The sequence below is a fragment of the Hetaerina americana genome, unplaced genomic scaffold, assembly GCF_022747635.1.
Source record: "Hetaerina americana unplaced genomic scaffold, ioHetAmer1.1.p SCAF_23, whole genome shotgun sequence".
Taxonomy (NCBI): domain Eukaryota; kingdom Metazoa; phylum Arthropoda; class Insecta; order Odonata; family Calopterygidae; genus Hetaerina; species Hetaerina americana.
This window is the reverse complement of record NW_027286797.1, coordinates 2,626,948-2,643,788: the sequence shown is the minus strand read 5'-3', so window position 1 is coordinate 2,643,788 and position 16,841 is coordinate 2,626,948. Positions and strand designations below refer to the sequence as shown.

General features: G+C 36.4%; 1 protein-coding gene across 1 annotated transcript; it reads right to left on the bottom strand.

The window, feature by feature from the left end:
* LOC139689376 (telomerase RNA component interacting RNase-like) lies at window positions 1-11,544 on the bottom strand. The gene is made up of 3 exons (XM_071586454.1): window positions 10,983-11,544; window positions 3,578-3,655; window positions 1-368 (listed from the first exon to the last, which is right to left on the bottom strand). The coding sequence occupies exons 1-3, from the start codon at window positions 11,322-11,324 to the stop codon at window positions 264-266; spliced, it is 525 nt and encodes a 174-aa protein (XP_071442555.1). The 5' UTR covers window positions 11,325-11,544; the 3' UTR covers window positions 1-263.
* Window positions 11,545-16,841: the final 5,297 nt, after the last annotated feature.

Here is a 16,841-nt window from a genome sequence, read left to right as displayed (position 1 = left end):
TTGGAGCTGAGGGAAGGTTTCACCACATGATTTATTTAAAACAATATTAATGATATCAATAATCCAGATGGATCACCAACCTAAACAGTAAAGTCATCTGGTCAAGCTCAAAAAAGCTTTGGAGTATCACTGATTGGTGTTATATCCTAAGTTATAATGAGGTCCAGTACATCACAATTTCGTTTTTCAATGGCGATATCAGTAAAGTGTAATAAAAACAAATTATACGACATTGATGTTAGAAAATACTTTAATTGGAAGAACTATTTCACTAGAGGTCTTGTTTTCCCTTCTTCCTCACAAGAAAGCTCCTTATATTTACGAACCTCTTCCATGTATTGAGACCAGGCATCCTTAGGACAGCCACTCTATAAAAAATGAGAACAAAGCTCATTAGTTACAAACTGAACAACCAAGAATAAATAACTATGAAGATCAAAAAGGGACAAAAAAGTATTAAGGTAACATCTCTTAACTTATGAAACAACTGATCTGTAAGGTCATTTAAATTACAAAAAATATCAGTCAAGAGGCTTTTCTGAAAGTCATTTTTGTCTAATTCTAAGGTAAGTCCCTCCACATTAATATGATAACAAAAATATACTGATACATCAAATGCAACATTAATTTAATGATAGTTCATCGGTAAATATGCCTTTTCTGGAATCATCGTTCCAGTATACTCAAGGTGAAACATGGAAAGAAAGTGACCACTACTGGAATATGTAAATTTTATATGCTGAAGGTACAATCATAAGTTGAGCTCTACTCCTCACCCCTTTTGGTCAACCCCAAGGCTGATTTATGTGTTTTGGTGAAATAATGTTAAATGTCATTCATTCCTTTTCAAAATATTCAATTAAGTGCATAAAATACAACATTTCAAAACTTACTAATTGAGGGCCAATCTACTTCTTTCAAAGTATACCTAATGCAATTTAAGCTGGCATTTAGGAGTTCTTCCTTTTCAAAATAATTCACTAAATGCATATTTATAAGTGGAATGTCAAGCTTCACACACAATGTTTACACTGGTGTGGAATTTAGGCATCATTGCATAGTTCTCATTTCGCTTCGCAGAAGATTTTTCATCATATCAAAAAAAGAGTACCATGAAAATATTTTCCTTTCAGCCAGAAGAGCAAATAATTTAATTCAGAGATATATTAACTCAACAGATAACTTGGTTAAGTGACAACATCACGTAGAATATAGTAGGAAGGAACTCCAAATAAACAGGAAATTAGAATAACATGGGATGAACTTAAACGTGGTATGCCAACAGAATATTTCCATGGTTCTCGGGGTGGTCAATGATTAAATGGTTTCAGATTTCAAGTTTTTGGGGATAAAAAAAATAATTTTTTCATGGTTTATACCCTACTATTTGTTCTATCTCATTTTCCCGACATAGACCAATGGTTAACTTGGCATTTCATGTATTTGGGTTTCCCCCAAAACATTAAGTCATGGATAAATATTTAAAATGAGTTGCTTCAACATTTTGAAGGTCCAATGAAATAATAACCTACCATTAGGTAGACAGATAACCTAGCTTCATCGGTTTTTTGAGTTCTAGGTTGAAGCTTCAGACTTTTTTCACAAAGCTAAGGGCATTTTGAACATGTAATAAAACCTTTAGCACTTTTCAAAGGCTATGATTAAGAAAGTAGAAATACAAAATGACTACTAATGCAAGTTCACTTTGGCTTTGAACAGGTAGTCATCAGGATCCTGACATGAAACAATATTGCCTCAAGATATAACCATTAAAAACAAAAGGAAAGAATAGTTTGAAATGCATTCAAGTCATTCAGACCCTAGTATTATTGTTATGAAATATTTAGCAGAGAAATATGAAAAACTAATTTTACATCTACTCCATAACACAGGAAAATATAAATAGGGACAAAGATTTATAGAAAAAATCACGTTCCATTGTGCAGTAAATAAACAGCAGCAAATACCATAGTATCTACCATGGTGTTCTCTCTCAGAGAAGAAAATAGTGATTACCACTCTGTTTTACTGTTGCATACTAAATAATACATTTAAAAACTGACATTTTTAATGGTAATTAATGAAGAAAACAAAGAGTGATCCCAAAAAATATAATACACAATATCATGAACTTCAGAGAGAGATCTATACGGTATCATTTCAACCGTCTACAATTACATCTATTAAGAATTTTTTGAAGCCTGAATATGCCCCACCGAAACTTCAAAGCTCTAGGGTTAAGAATAAGCTCCGCAAGCCTGGCGAAAAGTGTTCCTAGCCCGTTACTCCTTGAAACAACGCTGAGCAAATCTTAAGTTGACATCTCTCCTGAGAACCCTGACCTGTATGGACACTCACAAAAATTAATCAAATTTTTCACAGGTCTAAATAATTGATTATCCTATAATTAACTTACAGGTAATAACTAAAAGTTAATCTAATCAATCAAGTAATTTAAATGCTCTTTTATCTCATATATCCACCTTGCATTTCCCTGTATAAATCATAATTCTCCAAATTTACAAGTGTGACCACTCAATTCCAGGATTTTTAAAAGTTTTTTCCCAATGCTCAATGGATTGCTGGTTCACTGTGCCTAACTCCCAGATATCCAAAAAATAGTACTAAAAATCAGTAGCTGGGTACTGTAAATACAGTTATAGCAACCCATGTGCTTGCGGTATAATTATCGGATTTAATAATTGGATGTCAGGTACTAGGGCATTAATAGTGGATGCCAATAGGAGGCAATGCACAAGATGAGATCTTATGGAATTGACCCGAGAGCCCAAATCTTGGGTTTTCTATACATCGGTAAAGCCTGTAAGGTAAACAAACCATGGGACTAAATTTTCACCTTGGCATATTATCAGTAGGCAACAGCAATTTGAAAAATCCTAATATGGCAACATGTAAATATAATTCATGCTTGCATAGATATTACATGGATGCCTTTCCCTAGCAACAGCTCTCCAACTGTGTGTGCTCAGCAACAATTGACAGCCATCTCTCATCCCTCATTTGCTAGCAGGAAACTAGTGAACCCATTGCTAACAAAACAAAGCCTACTCAAGAACAGTAGGAATATTTCAGTTTCTGCATTTTAACACACACTTATCACAATCAGGTTTAAGACCCTGCACTGGATGCTTGATCCATGCTTCATATTCCTGCATTTGCCTGGGTAAGGAGTTCCATAGTTTTGCACTTGCTGTATTATCATACGTTAAAAAATGCCTCAATCTCTCCATTCTGGATACTTGGAGATAGAATTAATTCCAAAACCAACGAAAAATCTACTCACACCTTGCTTGCTTATAGGTGACCAGGGCATGATTCACTCTCAAGGCTACTTCTGTATTCTTCAAAAAAAAATATTTTCCCCACTTTTTAACGGATTTACAAGTTTGATACTAGTCCCAATGTAAACATGCAAATATTTCCCCTCATTCAGGTATAAGCTCTTTTAACTGAGATTTGCACTTTGCCATTATTAAGTTTCACTGAGGTACAATAGATACAAATTTATATGTATTGACTAATTTTAAGGTTGAAAGATGCACTAAGACATAATCACCTCTTTAACAGGGTCATCCTTCCGCTGCTTCTTCACTACACCTGTGGGCAGGACTTTGCCCCCTCGTCGTTTTCCCACCTGCAGAGACAAACCTGTGCCATTAATTCAGGGTCTCATATGAAGTATCGCCAATTGGATAAGCGTCTTCATTTCAGCCTTTTATTTAGATGCCAACATTTTCAGGAATCACATTATGTCGACAACCAAAATGTATGCGAGAGAATCTATTATCGCCAAAATTTTGGCATTTAAACCTTGAGCTGCGTAGTTGAAGTGGCAAATGAAGACATTGCATCCTGGAAGGAAAGGGTAATTCTTGTCCAAACACTATTTACTAGCATTACTTAATTAAGCATAAAAATGACCACTCAAGGAAAACAGGAGTTAAAGCATATGATTAAGTAAATATACATCAGGAGAAGGGCAATGATTCCAAACAGCTTATCAACACCAACATCAGTAGCTTTATTCCTTAAAGAGATCAATATACTGAATTGAAATCTGTTTTATAATGGATACATGGTTGACTGAGGAATCTTAAAAGCATGGGGCAAAATTATTTAACTACTTTAAGGAGGATTTTAGAAACTGCCAAAAGCAGAACAATAGTGGAGAGCTCACAATCAAATGCTAGTACAAAAGACCGAGATAACAATGAAATCATTTACTATGACAGAAAAGAATGAACTTGAATCTTCAATGGGCAACAGAAGAGTTCACTATAGGTGAGTAAATCTCTAGCAATCTGTTTGACAAAAGAGGATAATTTCTCTTAACTTCAATTCCAAAATTAATGGAAACACACCCAAAGACCCTTAGGAAAGCTTATTTGGAAAAAGAAAGATTGCGGTTTTTGAAGTGATTACCCAACCAACCATTTCAAATATGACCTTGGTGAAGCAGGAATGTGACAGAAAAAAGTTTTGAGACCGAGTGTTCATTCTCTCTCTCTGGGAATCATGTCCGCAGTCCCATACACATTGATGGCAGTTTCCAGTCCCTTTAAGTGTCATACCATTTTCAGCAACAGTGAAAACCCATTCATCAAGGAATATTTTCTCTCGAAATTAACCTAAATTTGCAACCACAACAATTTACATGTACCGTTCAATATTTGTTAATGGCAGAAAATTTTAGTCATTATAGGCTGACATTGATAATAAGTAGGATATTTTATTTAAATGCATTCAAAATGATCAATGCATGACCAATATGAGCAAACTACAAAAACCAGGAAACCTCAAATGGGATAATAGTAAATATTTAAGGGGCTCTGTACTGAACAGAACTGTTCATCTAACTGCATGGAAAGATACTACACTTCACAAAAAATTAATTTCACATTTTTCATGAGCAGCTATAGTTCATTTTGCTATTTAATGAGGGCAATCTCATTGGGAGTGACACTGTCTCCAACCATTTTTAAGCAATTCTGTGTATGACTGTGACATTGACAACAATCAAAATATTATCACCTAACAATACCTAGGACTGCATCAAAAATGTTATCCATTTACTCACAGGCTATGGGGATATATGGCTGCTGAGTTCATTAGTTTAATTAGATATATAAGGGTCAGTGGAGGAAGGTAGGAGCCGAGTAAAACGGTAATTGGTGGAGGTAAAGCACCAAGTACAAATGTTGACCGCCTCTTATTGAAGAGTAATAAGTAGTCTAGACCGCACCTGACAGATTATATACTGCATTTGGCCGAGCTAGAGCATGATCATTGACCACCTCAATTAATAGGGAATCAACTAGGGCACCAGAATCCCATGGAATTCAGCAGGTCACAATCAATTCAATAATAATGAGATATAGCCAGCACACAAGCAATATATTAGGAGGGTAATGCCCTGCAATGATTTAAAGAGAAGAATAGCTTAAGCTAAGAAGGCATTCATGAAAAAGAGGCAACTACTATGCTCAAAGAGGCCAAGGTTGTATTTAAGGTAACAGTTAATGAAAATGGAAGTTTATACGGACCACAGATCTATGGGTAATCCACATAGAACACTGGAAAAGAGGACCAAACATTTATAGAAGATTTTGAACCATAGTGTTGGTGGAGAATGCTGAGAAATAAAGTGCATATATATATATATACACATACATATATATATAAAAGTCCCCTGACTGAGACATGAACTGTGGATCTTTTGACTAACCATGCTGATGCTCTTAACCACTTGAGCTATGAAGGAAATGTAATTCATACTGAAATCTACTGGAAGGTTATGTAACCGACTGCCTCAATTCTTTGGCCAGTAGATGGAATTCAGGAGCTGCTTCACCCATCAAAGGAGTAATGGACTAAGACTTAAGAGGAAAGGATAGCAGGGAAAGCAATCGCACAATATCATCAAGGACATGATCAATGCACTGTCATAGCCAGAAGAAGGTAACGAGCCAGGTTTAGAGCATTGGCCTGGCAAGTTTAAAGATCTGTGGTTCAAGTTTCAGATAAGGAAACATTTTTACGCTTGTGATCTGCTGGATTCCTTGTTCCCCACCATTCCTGCATTTCTCCTTTATCGTACAGTTCAACCAATACTAAGCTCTATACGGCGAGTGAAATTCACATAATCGGGTACGGGAGTCAGCTACTTTCCCTGCACCAGCTATGGTTTCCCAGGAAGATCTGGTACCCAAAAGACCACACAGCTCATGTATAGCCTAAGGTGGCCAGAGAAGCTAGCCCAGGAATTGAGCCCGTGCCCTCCCGCATATAGTCCAATGCTCTACCATGTCCCTCCTTTCCAATAAATAGCATCAACTTGAATGAATTCTGACATATTCCAGAATTTTACCCACCATTTTCAGACCAGCATAAAGCAATAATTTCCCAAACTCATTCAGGATATCTTGGTCCATGACCACCCTGTATAAGCACTGGACGATGACCTATCTGTCCAATCCTTGGCTATGGATAATAAATGCATCCTCCAAAATGAATGCTTTTCTTTACCTTGCTCCTAAATTTACCATAATTATTGACTTATCATGAATGAAACAAATTGCTACAGCAGTCATTTTCCATTCCAAGAAAACTTTATAATTTAAAGCTTCAAAGATGACTATTCTACAATTAGACATTTATACCATTATTTTGGTACCTGATGGTATTATTATTTGGTACCTGATGATGACGCTTGAGCGTTGAAACCGGTTCTACGCTAATAAAGGACAGTGGAAAGTTACTTTGTATTCTTAATTTCATTAGACAGAATCTTTTGAGAAACCACTTTACTCATACTAATTACCATTCAAATCACAGCCTATTGGCTGACTGTCCAGCAAATAGCAATGGCAGCCCTCTGAGGCCACCTCCTCCTCCTCCTGAAGAGTTCCACCGCACTGATGTCATCATCATCTGATTTCCTAAATGAGCCTATTGTATCGACTACTACTAACTAGACTACAATATTTGAAGTGCTTATGCTACCAAAGGATACAGAAAATTTTAATATTTCAGTATATTTACCTATGGCACTGAGCATAGCACAACTGAACACCTGCACAAACCCTTGATGAAGAACTAACATCAAAACCTGATTATAATACCTAGATTAACAGCATATTTACATAAAAAATTACACCATGTTAAGTGTAGAAAACATGATAAAATCGGTCTAAAACCTATATGTTGGCCTAATATGCATATATAAACATGAAGGGATGGTGTGCATTAATGTATAAAGAGCTTCCTATTAATTTCCAATTTTTCATTAATACAGGAAAGCCTCCATTAAGTTCCATGAAAAATTGGCACCAACACCCTTCGCCAAAAAAACCCTTAAATAGCCAGGCATTTTCTCATCTAAAATTAATATGTTTAAACAACAAAAAATTATTTTCATTCACAAATGATAACAGATTTTGACAAAATGGAAAATATCCTTAATTTAATACTCAAGTCATATTTATTTATAATCTACAATTTAAGGTCGGTTTTAGATAGCCAAATTTAACAGCCCCAACATTTCTCAGCCTCTCCAATAAGACAGCCTGATTCCACATTACAATGAACCTTTCTTCAATTGTACATACATTCTACCACCCTTCATTCTGTCTAACACATCCATTCATTTTTACCCACCTCCCTTGAATTTCTCTCAAAAGCCTTCCATGCCTAGTACTTCTTTGCTATATTTCCTTACAGTCAATTCCATATCTTTCCATCTTCACCCCACCTACACCACTTAAGTCTCTAATCAATGCCCATCACCTTGCAGCAATGGCCTTCTTTCTCTGCCATACAAAAGCAGGCACTATATCAAAGTTTTATTGATACTTTTCTTAACATTCAGCAACCCTGTCATCAAATCTCTCCTCCTAATGAAAGTTCCTATTCCTAATGCAAATCTTCCAACGTCCTTACTACTACCACCAGCTTGGTCCAAAACACTTCCGAGAGAGATTTAGTTACCTCTAGTTTTTCCCTCCAACATCAACTTTTAATATAGCATTCCCCTTCTTGAGAACATCATTAGCTTTGTTTCCTTAAATTGATCTCCATTACATACCTTTCACAATGGTTTTCAAATATAATTGGCATCGATTATGACCCTTAGGCTGACTGGCAAATCAAAGCTTCATCATCCTCAAGCCTAACTGGTTCTATGAACACCCATCCAACTCTCCTTCCTATCTTCAGGCTTTCCCATGCCTCTCTTTCTTATAATGCACTCTTATTTGTGTATTTCCAACATAAAGACATCAAAAAGTAGGTGATAATGTACACTACAGGCTTACTCCTTACTAACACTGCCCATCTGGCAATTCAATCCACCACTTGCACTTGGGCAGTCTAAGACATGCACAAATTGTAGATAAGTTTACTATCCCTCAATCTACTCATTTTATGCAATACATTCATTAATTTCACCCAATTTGCTCCATCAAATGCCTTTTTGAAATTTTCAAAACAAGCAAACACATCCTAATTGTTTCTATGATGCTCTCTGGTGACCTCACTCCTGCTATGGCATCCACATGCACATCTTTCCTGGGCCCAAGTCTACAATTCATTTCTCCAAAGAAAGGTGCTTCCTCCCCCAATCCAAGTCTCAAACTTCTTTCCCCAAGAAAGGAGACCAATCTCCCATAGCAATTGAGTCTCCCAGCCCCAGTCCACAACTCATGAAGCAACTTCCGGGAGACTCAGACACGAGAATCAATCATGTCAATCCAGAAAGGCTGCCCTCAAGTTTTCTCTTAATTTTGTATTGAAATGAAATAATTTACTTTGTAATTCCACACAATTTATTTAAAAAAACACAACCCAGGTTTCGACGTTGAACGCCATCATCTGGGTAGTGTTTTTTTAAAAATAGTGTGTGGAATTACAAAGTAAATTATTTCATTTCAATATGTTATGCAAATTCCATGAAGTTATGCCTGATACAACAAATTTAAGGAATTTTGTACTTAAGTGTGTTTTCTCAATTTTTTCGGAAATTTTAAGCACTTCATGGACCTCTTCGATTGATTTCCAAATTTCAGAGGTAATTGGATGAAAGCAATAATACAAGATTCAGTGGAAGAATTTCAGATATTTCTTCATTATTTTTTTTGGATTACCAAATCCATACCTTATCCATCACAAGGCTAGTATTTTGGTGTCGTGGTTATCTTCAGTCTGTTAATTTATGATTACAGAATAACTATTTCATGTAAACAATAATTATAATTTATAAACCCAGCAGGAGTTTGTTGATTGCTGATAGTTGCAAATGAATGAACAATCATAACACTTATGGTGAAAATGAGCAAGATTGCAACCAATGTACATGGGGTAGGTACTTATACTTAAACAATTGTTTTTCTCCTATGTAACCTGGGCTCCAACACGAGCGTCATTTTCTGGAAAATGGATAGCTCTGTACGTGCAGTAGAAATAAACTGGCAGCGTAAAAATAATATTGGTTGTTTTGGGCAATGGTGCTTTTAAAGTCATCAAGAAAATTTCTCACATCGAGGTAGAGACAAATGCAAACACCTGACAGGACTATCCAACAGTAACTTCTTTAATTTAAATTTGAATAAATTCAAAACAAAACTCAGAAAATTCTTGAGAACTCCCCCATGCTTCAGAGCGCATAAGCAGAGTAATTTCTTGGCACGTAAGATCTGGCTGGGAAGGCATGGGTGGCACAGGGAGAGGTAATGACCCCCTACTCACACCTATCACACTCTCCTCCAGGCGGAGCACTGTCATTATTACAAATAAGAGGAAATTCACCCTTTGAATAACAAGCCTGCTACTTCGCTTAGAAGTGCAAAATGCAGGGAAGGAATAAGTGATCCAAAAGAATTCTACCCCTACTGAGTGAATGATAAACAGAAACAAACACAGCATTTTGCTTAAGAAAGAAATTATCAAGAAAATTAACTATTAAATCCTTAGCCATGAAACACGAAAGCTTGGGTGAAGTTCCCGTAGGCCCTTTCTCCATAACTAACTTTGCATGCTCTATTTTAATGTATATCAAAAGAAACACCTGCACAGGGGGGAAACTAATAAAAATAATGAAACTCTTGCGATGAAACATTAATATTTCTATAGTTAGCTCTAAGAAACTGAAGATCTTGACCTTAATGTTATTCTTGAGTGCATGCAAACCAGTGTGGTCAGTGAACAATGCTACACCTACCCGTTCATTCTAACGTTGGAACGACTCTGGAGTAAAGAAACTACTTCCTGAATTACATCAACGGCTACAGTTTCAGCATGCTACACTCAAGAGGTGCCAACGATTTTCGCCATGATTCAATGATGATAAGACAATCAATCAGGGAAGCGTTTACATTCTACATGTCCCAAAAGGTACAATTATTATAAGATAGCTTCCATGTAACGTCCACCCACTTCCCGCACTAACTCAATAGAAATTTGATAGCGTGCGAAATTAGACAGCACAAGGAATTTGAGAATTAATCAAAGAGAGGCCTAAGTCGGTATTCCTGCACTTTCAACTCGACATAAATGACGATATACATTATGCACACGGGTTCGCGTAATACCAAGGCGGAACACTCGAAACAAATCTAATAGTAAGCTAATTTAAGCACACATTACCCTGATACTACTATCTACAGAATGCATTGATTACACGAACAGAAATAAATGGAATATAGAATGCTGACACGTGCACTGTATTTGGCTGGTTCACAATATAATTTTGATTCTTCATAACCTGCGAGTAGGGAAAAAGGGTGCAAATACGCAGTTCCTGGAAATCAATGATTACAATCACACTACCTTGGAAATAACGTAAAACACAGTTATGGCATCCTTTACTTAGAAACAAAAATTATACAGATAAATGCCATAGCGGAAGATGGGATCTCGATACTAGTATCCAACAAATACAATGTAAGCAATATGGACTGATATCTTACGAAACTCATAAGTGACTTCTTCCTCGTGGACTCCTTTTCACTGGAACTACTTGGAGGAGAGCTGAATTTGGAATTTGGTGAAGGCGTCGGTGAAGACGGGGGTGATGTCGACGAATTCGGCGGTGAATCTTCTGCTGGTGGCGGTGGTGGTGTTTGGTCTCCCGAGGCCTGCTCGCTGCTCGGTTTTCCTTCCCTTTGCAATAGTTGAAACATTTTCAGAAAACTCCCGTCGTTTTTGAAAATATTTTTTGGCTCGTTTTCTGACGGCACCTTAAGGTTCAATGAGACGTCAGAACCTGACCCGCTGGATGAGCAGGAATATTCACTGTCTGACTCCGCCATTTTTTGTTTATAAGACCTGGCGTATCTAGATTATTGAAAGTTGAATACGAAATACAAATCTAACTGCCCTGTCGTAAACACTGCGGAAATTTTGCTACAACCATAATACGCCGGTGGAGCCTTAGAAAGACAATCAGGAATTCACTTTTTTCATGAAGTCACATATTTACACATTTAACATTACCCTACCGACTTCCGTGGATTTTCCAACATCTGTGGTGGCCAGAGGCGACACGAAGTGAAAAACGTGTGTCACGTGAATCGCTCGCTGCGATCTTGCGGAGTACACCAGGAACTAAAAACGATTCGTGGAATCATATACTTAACCGGCACAGCTGCGCCCCCCCCCCGTACATACACAAAGGCAGCCCTCCCCACTTTCTTTACCCGCCGCATAAATTAACGGCATTTGAGATGAGGAAATGGCATTGAATAAATTGTTTTTGCTTTCAAAAAACAATTAAGTACTAATTGTCATCAGATCATGAGAATAGCAATAATCCGAACATTTTAAAATTTAGAAAAATGCACGCTAGAAAATAGTTACCTAAAGCCCCAATGCAAAAAATAGCAAGAACAAGTTGTGTCACGCACACCGATTAGTTCCTAAATCCCATTGCAGCCGCACCAAAATGATCAGGAACAACTGAGGAAACTTGAGCTAGGCATTGGCAAAAGAGCTACTTCGATACAATCACCTGAATTTAAACGTTACCACCGCAAAGAAACAAAAATTGAATTGCCTTACATAGGGATGGGGAAAGTTTCAAACGACCAAAATAATCAAGGTTCAATATAGATTGATGTATCATACAATTTAAATTAAATCAAATTAGCTTAACAATTATACTTTACAATTTCAAGTTTCACTTCGTGGAATTTTATGATGTCCATTTAAAATGATTTTGTACTGCCTGTGAAACAAACAAATAATTTTTATATAGCTTTATAAGATTTTCATTTATGTATTTTTATGATATGTTTTTTACATTTTATCGCATTAGCTTAAGCATGGAAAATAATAACAATAGATATGAAAATTATTGGTTCACTGATCATTATACCCGTAATTCTGATCACTTTTCTCACAAACATTTGTCGCCTTCGTGAGAGGTATCGCATTGCATCACGCGAATGGTATTGTTAAACAAAACTTCAGAGAATCCCTGAACACCTAAGGATAATGCGTGCAGCTGAAGGGTGCCGCAATTTGGCTCTCTTTAAATATTCGAGTGGGAATTCTCTAAGGTGATTCCATTATGTTAAACTTAAAAAGGATAAATATAAGGAATACATTATTATTGATATTTAGTCAAACATCCACCGCAAACAACACACACACTTAAATATCTTTGGTAAGTGTGATTATTTGTTGGTTTAAATTATACGGAAAACATCCCAAGTAATGATGTGATGGACGACACTGCGGAAATTTAAAATTAAAAGGACATCTCTAGAGAGAAATGCCCTTCTATATAACGACATCAACGGTGTTCATATCATAACTTAACCATACCACAACTTAATAATTATCACAAATGTATATGTAAAGGAATCAGTGAAATGATCCATTGACCAGCTGGTGATATGAAAGTTAGAATAGGGCTTGGCCTGAACAGGAAGTCACTCTCGTGGATACACCCCGCCGATTCATTCATTTCATTTCTTCGAGAATAATCCTGAGGGTCGTGCATTTTGATCGCCGCTGGAATCTATGAATTAATGAAAATTCAGGAGGAAGAAATTAAACGTTTACTGGAAGCATATAAATATTTTTGCTGGTAATCTTTGGGATTGTTTCACATAGATACCACCTTATTAAGAATTAAAAACGTTATATTTCACAAGAAGCAGAAATATTACAGTACTACTCAGTGTTCTATGTCCATTTTTGGCAGATGTAGTCGTGTACGTAGTGGAACAATAAATGAGCGTGTGCTATCGCTGAAAATTCTGAAAAAATATGTAGGAGCCGCCGAAACGTAATCGTGGGCCGTTCACTCGACAACCATTCCCTTCAACGAACTTACCATTTTCATCTAACTTGCTTACACTAATTTTTAAATATCGATGAACATATCACGGAAAATAGCTATATAATTGACAATTTTATATTGATCAGACTTAAACTACGAAATTAAGCGGATAGACGTATAAAATGATTCTAAAATACCAACAAATCTCATCGTCGACAACTCATCCAAAAATTTCAAACATTTCATAACTGCTTTCGCATTGGTAGATGCTGCCTTGCCCATGATTGGCCTTCTAGCAAGAGAACAACGATCTGGCCGTTTCAAACTAAAACTATTAACAATTTTTCAACTATTTGAGTACAATTTAAAATATAAAATATTTATAAACTTCGAATTATTATATGAATATATTAATTATTTGCAATTAAATATCACTGCAGGTTTTATCATTCTTAGCGCTACTTGCGTATGGCTATCGAGGTTCCAGGTTACTGGGGGGAGTGCCGTGACGGCGCGCAGTCTCGTGAGGCACTTCGTACACGCAGCTGGAGTAGTAGATCTTTGTTTTGAGGCAAATATGAGCAACGAAGTGGATGTGCGACGCTAGGCATGAGTGCGATTCGTTCGAACTGAGTGTAACATTAAGAAATACTTTTAAAGGAAGCGCTTTTTAGTTTCAAACTTTAGTTCCTCGTGTAGGCAGTGAAACAATGTTTACTTTGTTGACCATTGGCATCTCATTAACTCAATGCGCGAACCAATGGTGAAAGTTAATGTTAACATTTCCCTTCTTGTCTGTCTTTATCATTATACGATTCTCGTATACTAGCTCGAATTGAAATAACTTTTGGCATCTATTGCGTCTCGGATATCATAAAAAGTTTCCCTTCCAATGATGAAGTGAAATGAATACGGATAAATGCCATTCGTTTTTCTGAAGAACATTTCAATGAGGAAAGATAATGAAAATTGAGACATTGGCTTAGGTCAGGCAATGTTCCTTTGATCTTTGAATTTGCGGGCAATGAAAAACTAAAAGATATACAGTGAATGCACCAAACAAAATTTTAGAGAAAAAGAGAATGAGGAAACATACTATCTAAGATATGTAATAGTTCAAATAAACCATGGATAGCAAACAATGAGGAAATCTTGCTGTATGAAAAAGAGCTGGGTAAAAAATAATACAATACTCAAATGATACAGGCCTTGAGAAGGGAGTGCTACAGGAAATGTAGGAATATAAGCTCGGCACAAATTATAGCAGAGAAGAAAAAGTTTGATATTAATTAATGATAAGAAGAATTAAGTGCGTAGGAAATGCTCGAATAACAAAAAAACTAATGGAGATATTTTGGGAAAAAACTGAATGAGGAGGCATTGCTGTATAATGACCTAGAGATTATATAAATGAAAGAGTTCAACAAACGAAAAGAATGTGAAGCAAATCTCAAAAATAAAGAAAATTCAATTATCCTCCTTGAACTTCGTTGGCAAGACTAATTTGTGATACGCATGTGCGGTAAACGGTTTTTTTTGTCGATTGTAGTGTAAAGACGTTTTTGACAATACTTTGGTCGGCGATGAATCGGTATTTGTGTCCGCTAAAGAGAATTTGGCCATTGGTAATACACCGAACAAGGAACCAAAGGAGATACCCAAGTTTCAGTGAAATAAGTGAAAGCTGAATGTTAAAATATCTGCAGTAAAGCAGATTACAAATTCCATTTCTAAGCAGATGCATCCTCATGCTCAGGATGATGTTTAAAAAAATTCCACGATTAGAAATAAACGGTCAAATATTAAAATGCTGAACCAGTTGATTCCCTTCCAAGTTGGGAAAAGTAACTCAACTGGGCAAATGAAAAATATAAAAAGATTGCAAGATAATCCAAAGTAAATTCTCACCAATGTGGTCAAGGCCCATTAATAAAAAAGTAATAACATCCCACAATTCAATGATTTCCTCATTTCTCTTCAACACCAGCTAAGAAAATCTTAAAATATGCAAAAATAAAAATCAAGCGTTGTGAGGGTTATACCTCTTTCAAAGCGAAAAAAATAATGCAATAATGGGAATGTTAACTACCCCAAAGACCTTATTTCATTTCCATTCCCTTAATGGCCTTTCTATCTAGCCATCTCGTATGCCTGGGCCAAAGCTTTCCTCATTCCTTTTGCTATGTCTCTCTCCTGCCTCATTATATTATTCAGCATTTTATACTTCCAACCATATAACTGCGTTTACATTTCTCCATTTTTTTCTCCAATTTATATTTCTAATCATCTTATCTATAATCCATGGTTTTCTTGCCATCTTCCTACTTGCTGTTCCTATGGTTTCATTTGCGGCTCTGGATATCCCTTTTTTGGTATGTTCCAATTTTTCTTCTAAAGTACCCATCTCCCTTTCCTTATCAATAATTTTCTCTAAAGCTGCTGGTACTCCATTCTTATGGTTTCAGTTAATCCTTCTATATTCAATTTATGAAAGTATCTTCCCTGTTTTATTTTTTAAATTGACCCTGCATTTCATCATTACTAAATTACGATCTGAGTTCGTATTTGCTGCTGGGAAACTGCAAATTAATCACAATGTTTCTGAATCTGTGGCAGATACTTACTGAGATTTTGAGATTCTGAGTCTTACTGAGATTTTGAGATTCTGAGTCTTACTGAGATTTTGATAAATCTCTGGGCATTTTCCACATACCTATGCTTTTGTGGTGTCTACACCAGGTGTTGGTTATGATTAACCCCTCTCTCCTGCAGGACTCTATTGCTTACCCGCCCACAGTCACTCCTTGTTGCTAACATGTAGTGTCCTACCTCACTAACATCTCTTTCTTCTCCAACCATTGTGTTCCAATCCTGCATCAATACCAAATGTTTCACTCCAGGAGCACTTGCAATAATGTCCTCTGGCTGATCATATATCATATCAACTTCTTCCTTGCTATGATTGGCATGTACACCTGAACAATGACCAAGTTTGCTCGGTCTGCTTTAACTTATAATATTAATATTCTATCCATCACTTGCTCTATGTTAACTACGCTTATTCCTTCCATTTTGTTTGATATTATTTCCATCTCTCTGCTGGCTTTCTCCCCCTCCACAGCATATTAATGTAAAACTATTACTTCAGTAATCCCCACTAACCTTCCATCTCACCTTGCATATACCTAAAACATCTTTATCACCTCTATCTATCTCTTGCTTTATATTTTCTGATTTTCCTGCCCTCGACATTATCCTAATAGTCCTCTTCATTATCACTGTCTCTTTGGCTTTGCAAGGCTTTCAAGAGATGAATAAGAATCTTTGCCTCCACCACTACCAGTCTCAACACATGGCTGATTTGGCCAAGTCCTGTTTTCAGTCAGGCCAAGCCAGAATTCATTTTCACTATCATTTCGTTCATAAAAATCTTGGGGAGAATAATTGAGATGGTTTCATTTGCCTTCCTCAATAATATTTTTAATGTGACACCATAATTCAAATTGCTACCCCACTAGTGACAGATGCATTTGCAGCCACC

Coding starts and splice junctions, on each gene's coding strand:
- LOC139689376 (XM_071586454.1), bottom strand. CDS start 11,324: ATGGCGGAGTCAGACAGTGAATATTCCTGCTCATCCAGCGGGTCAGGT. Junction 3,656..10,982: donor AGAAGTCACTTATGAGTTTC/GTAAGATATCAG, acceptor TTGTCTCTGCAG/GTGGGAAAACGACGAGGGGG. Junction 369..3,577: donor AGGATGACCCTGTTAAAGAG/GTGATTATGTCT, acceptor CATTTTTTATAG/AGTGGCTGTCCTAAGGATGC.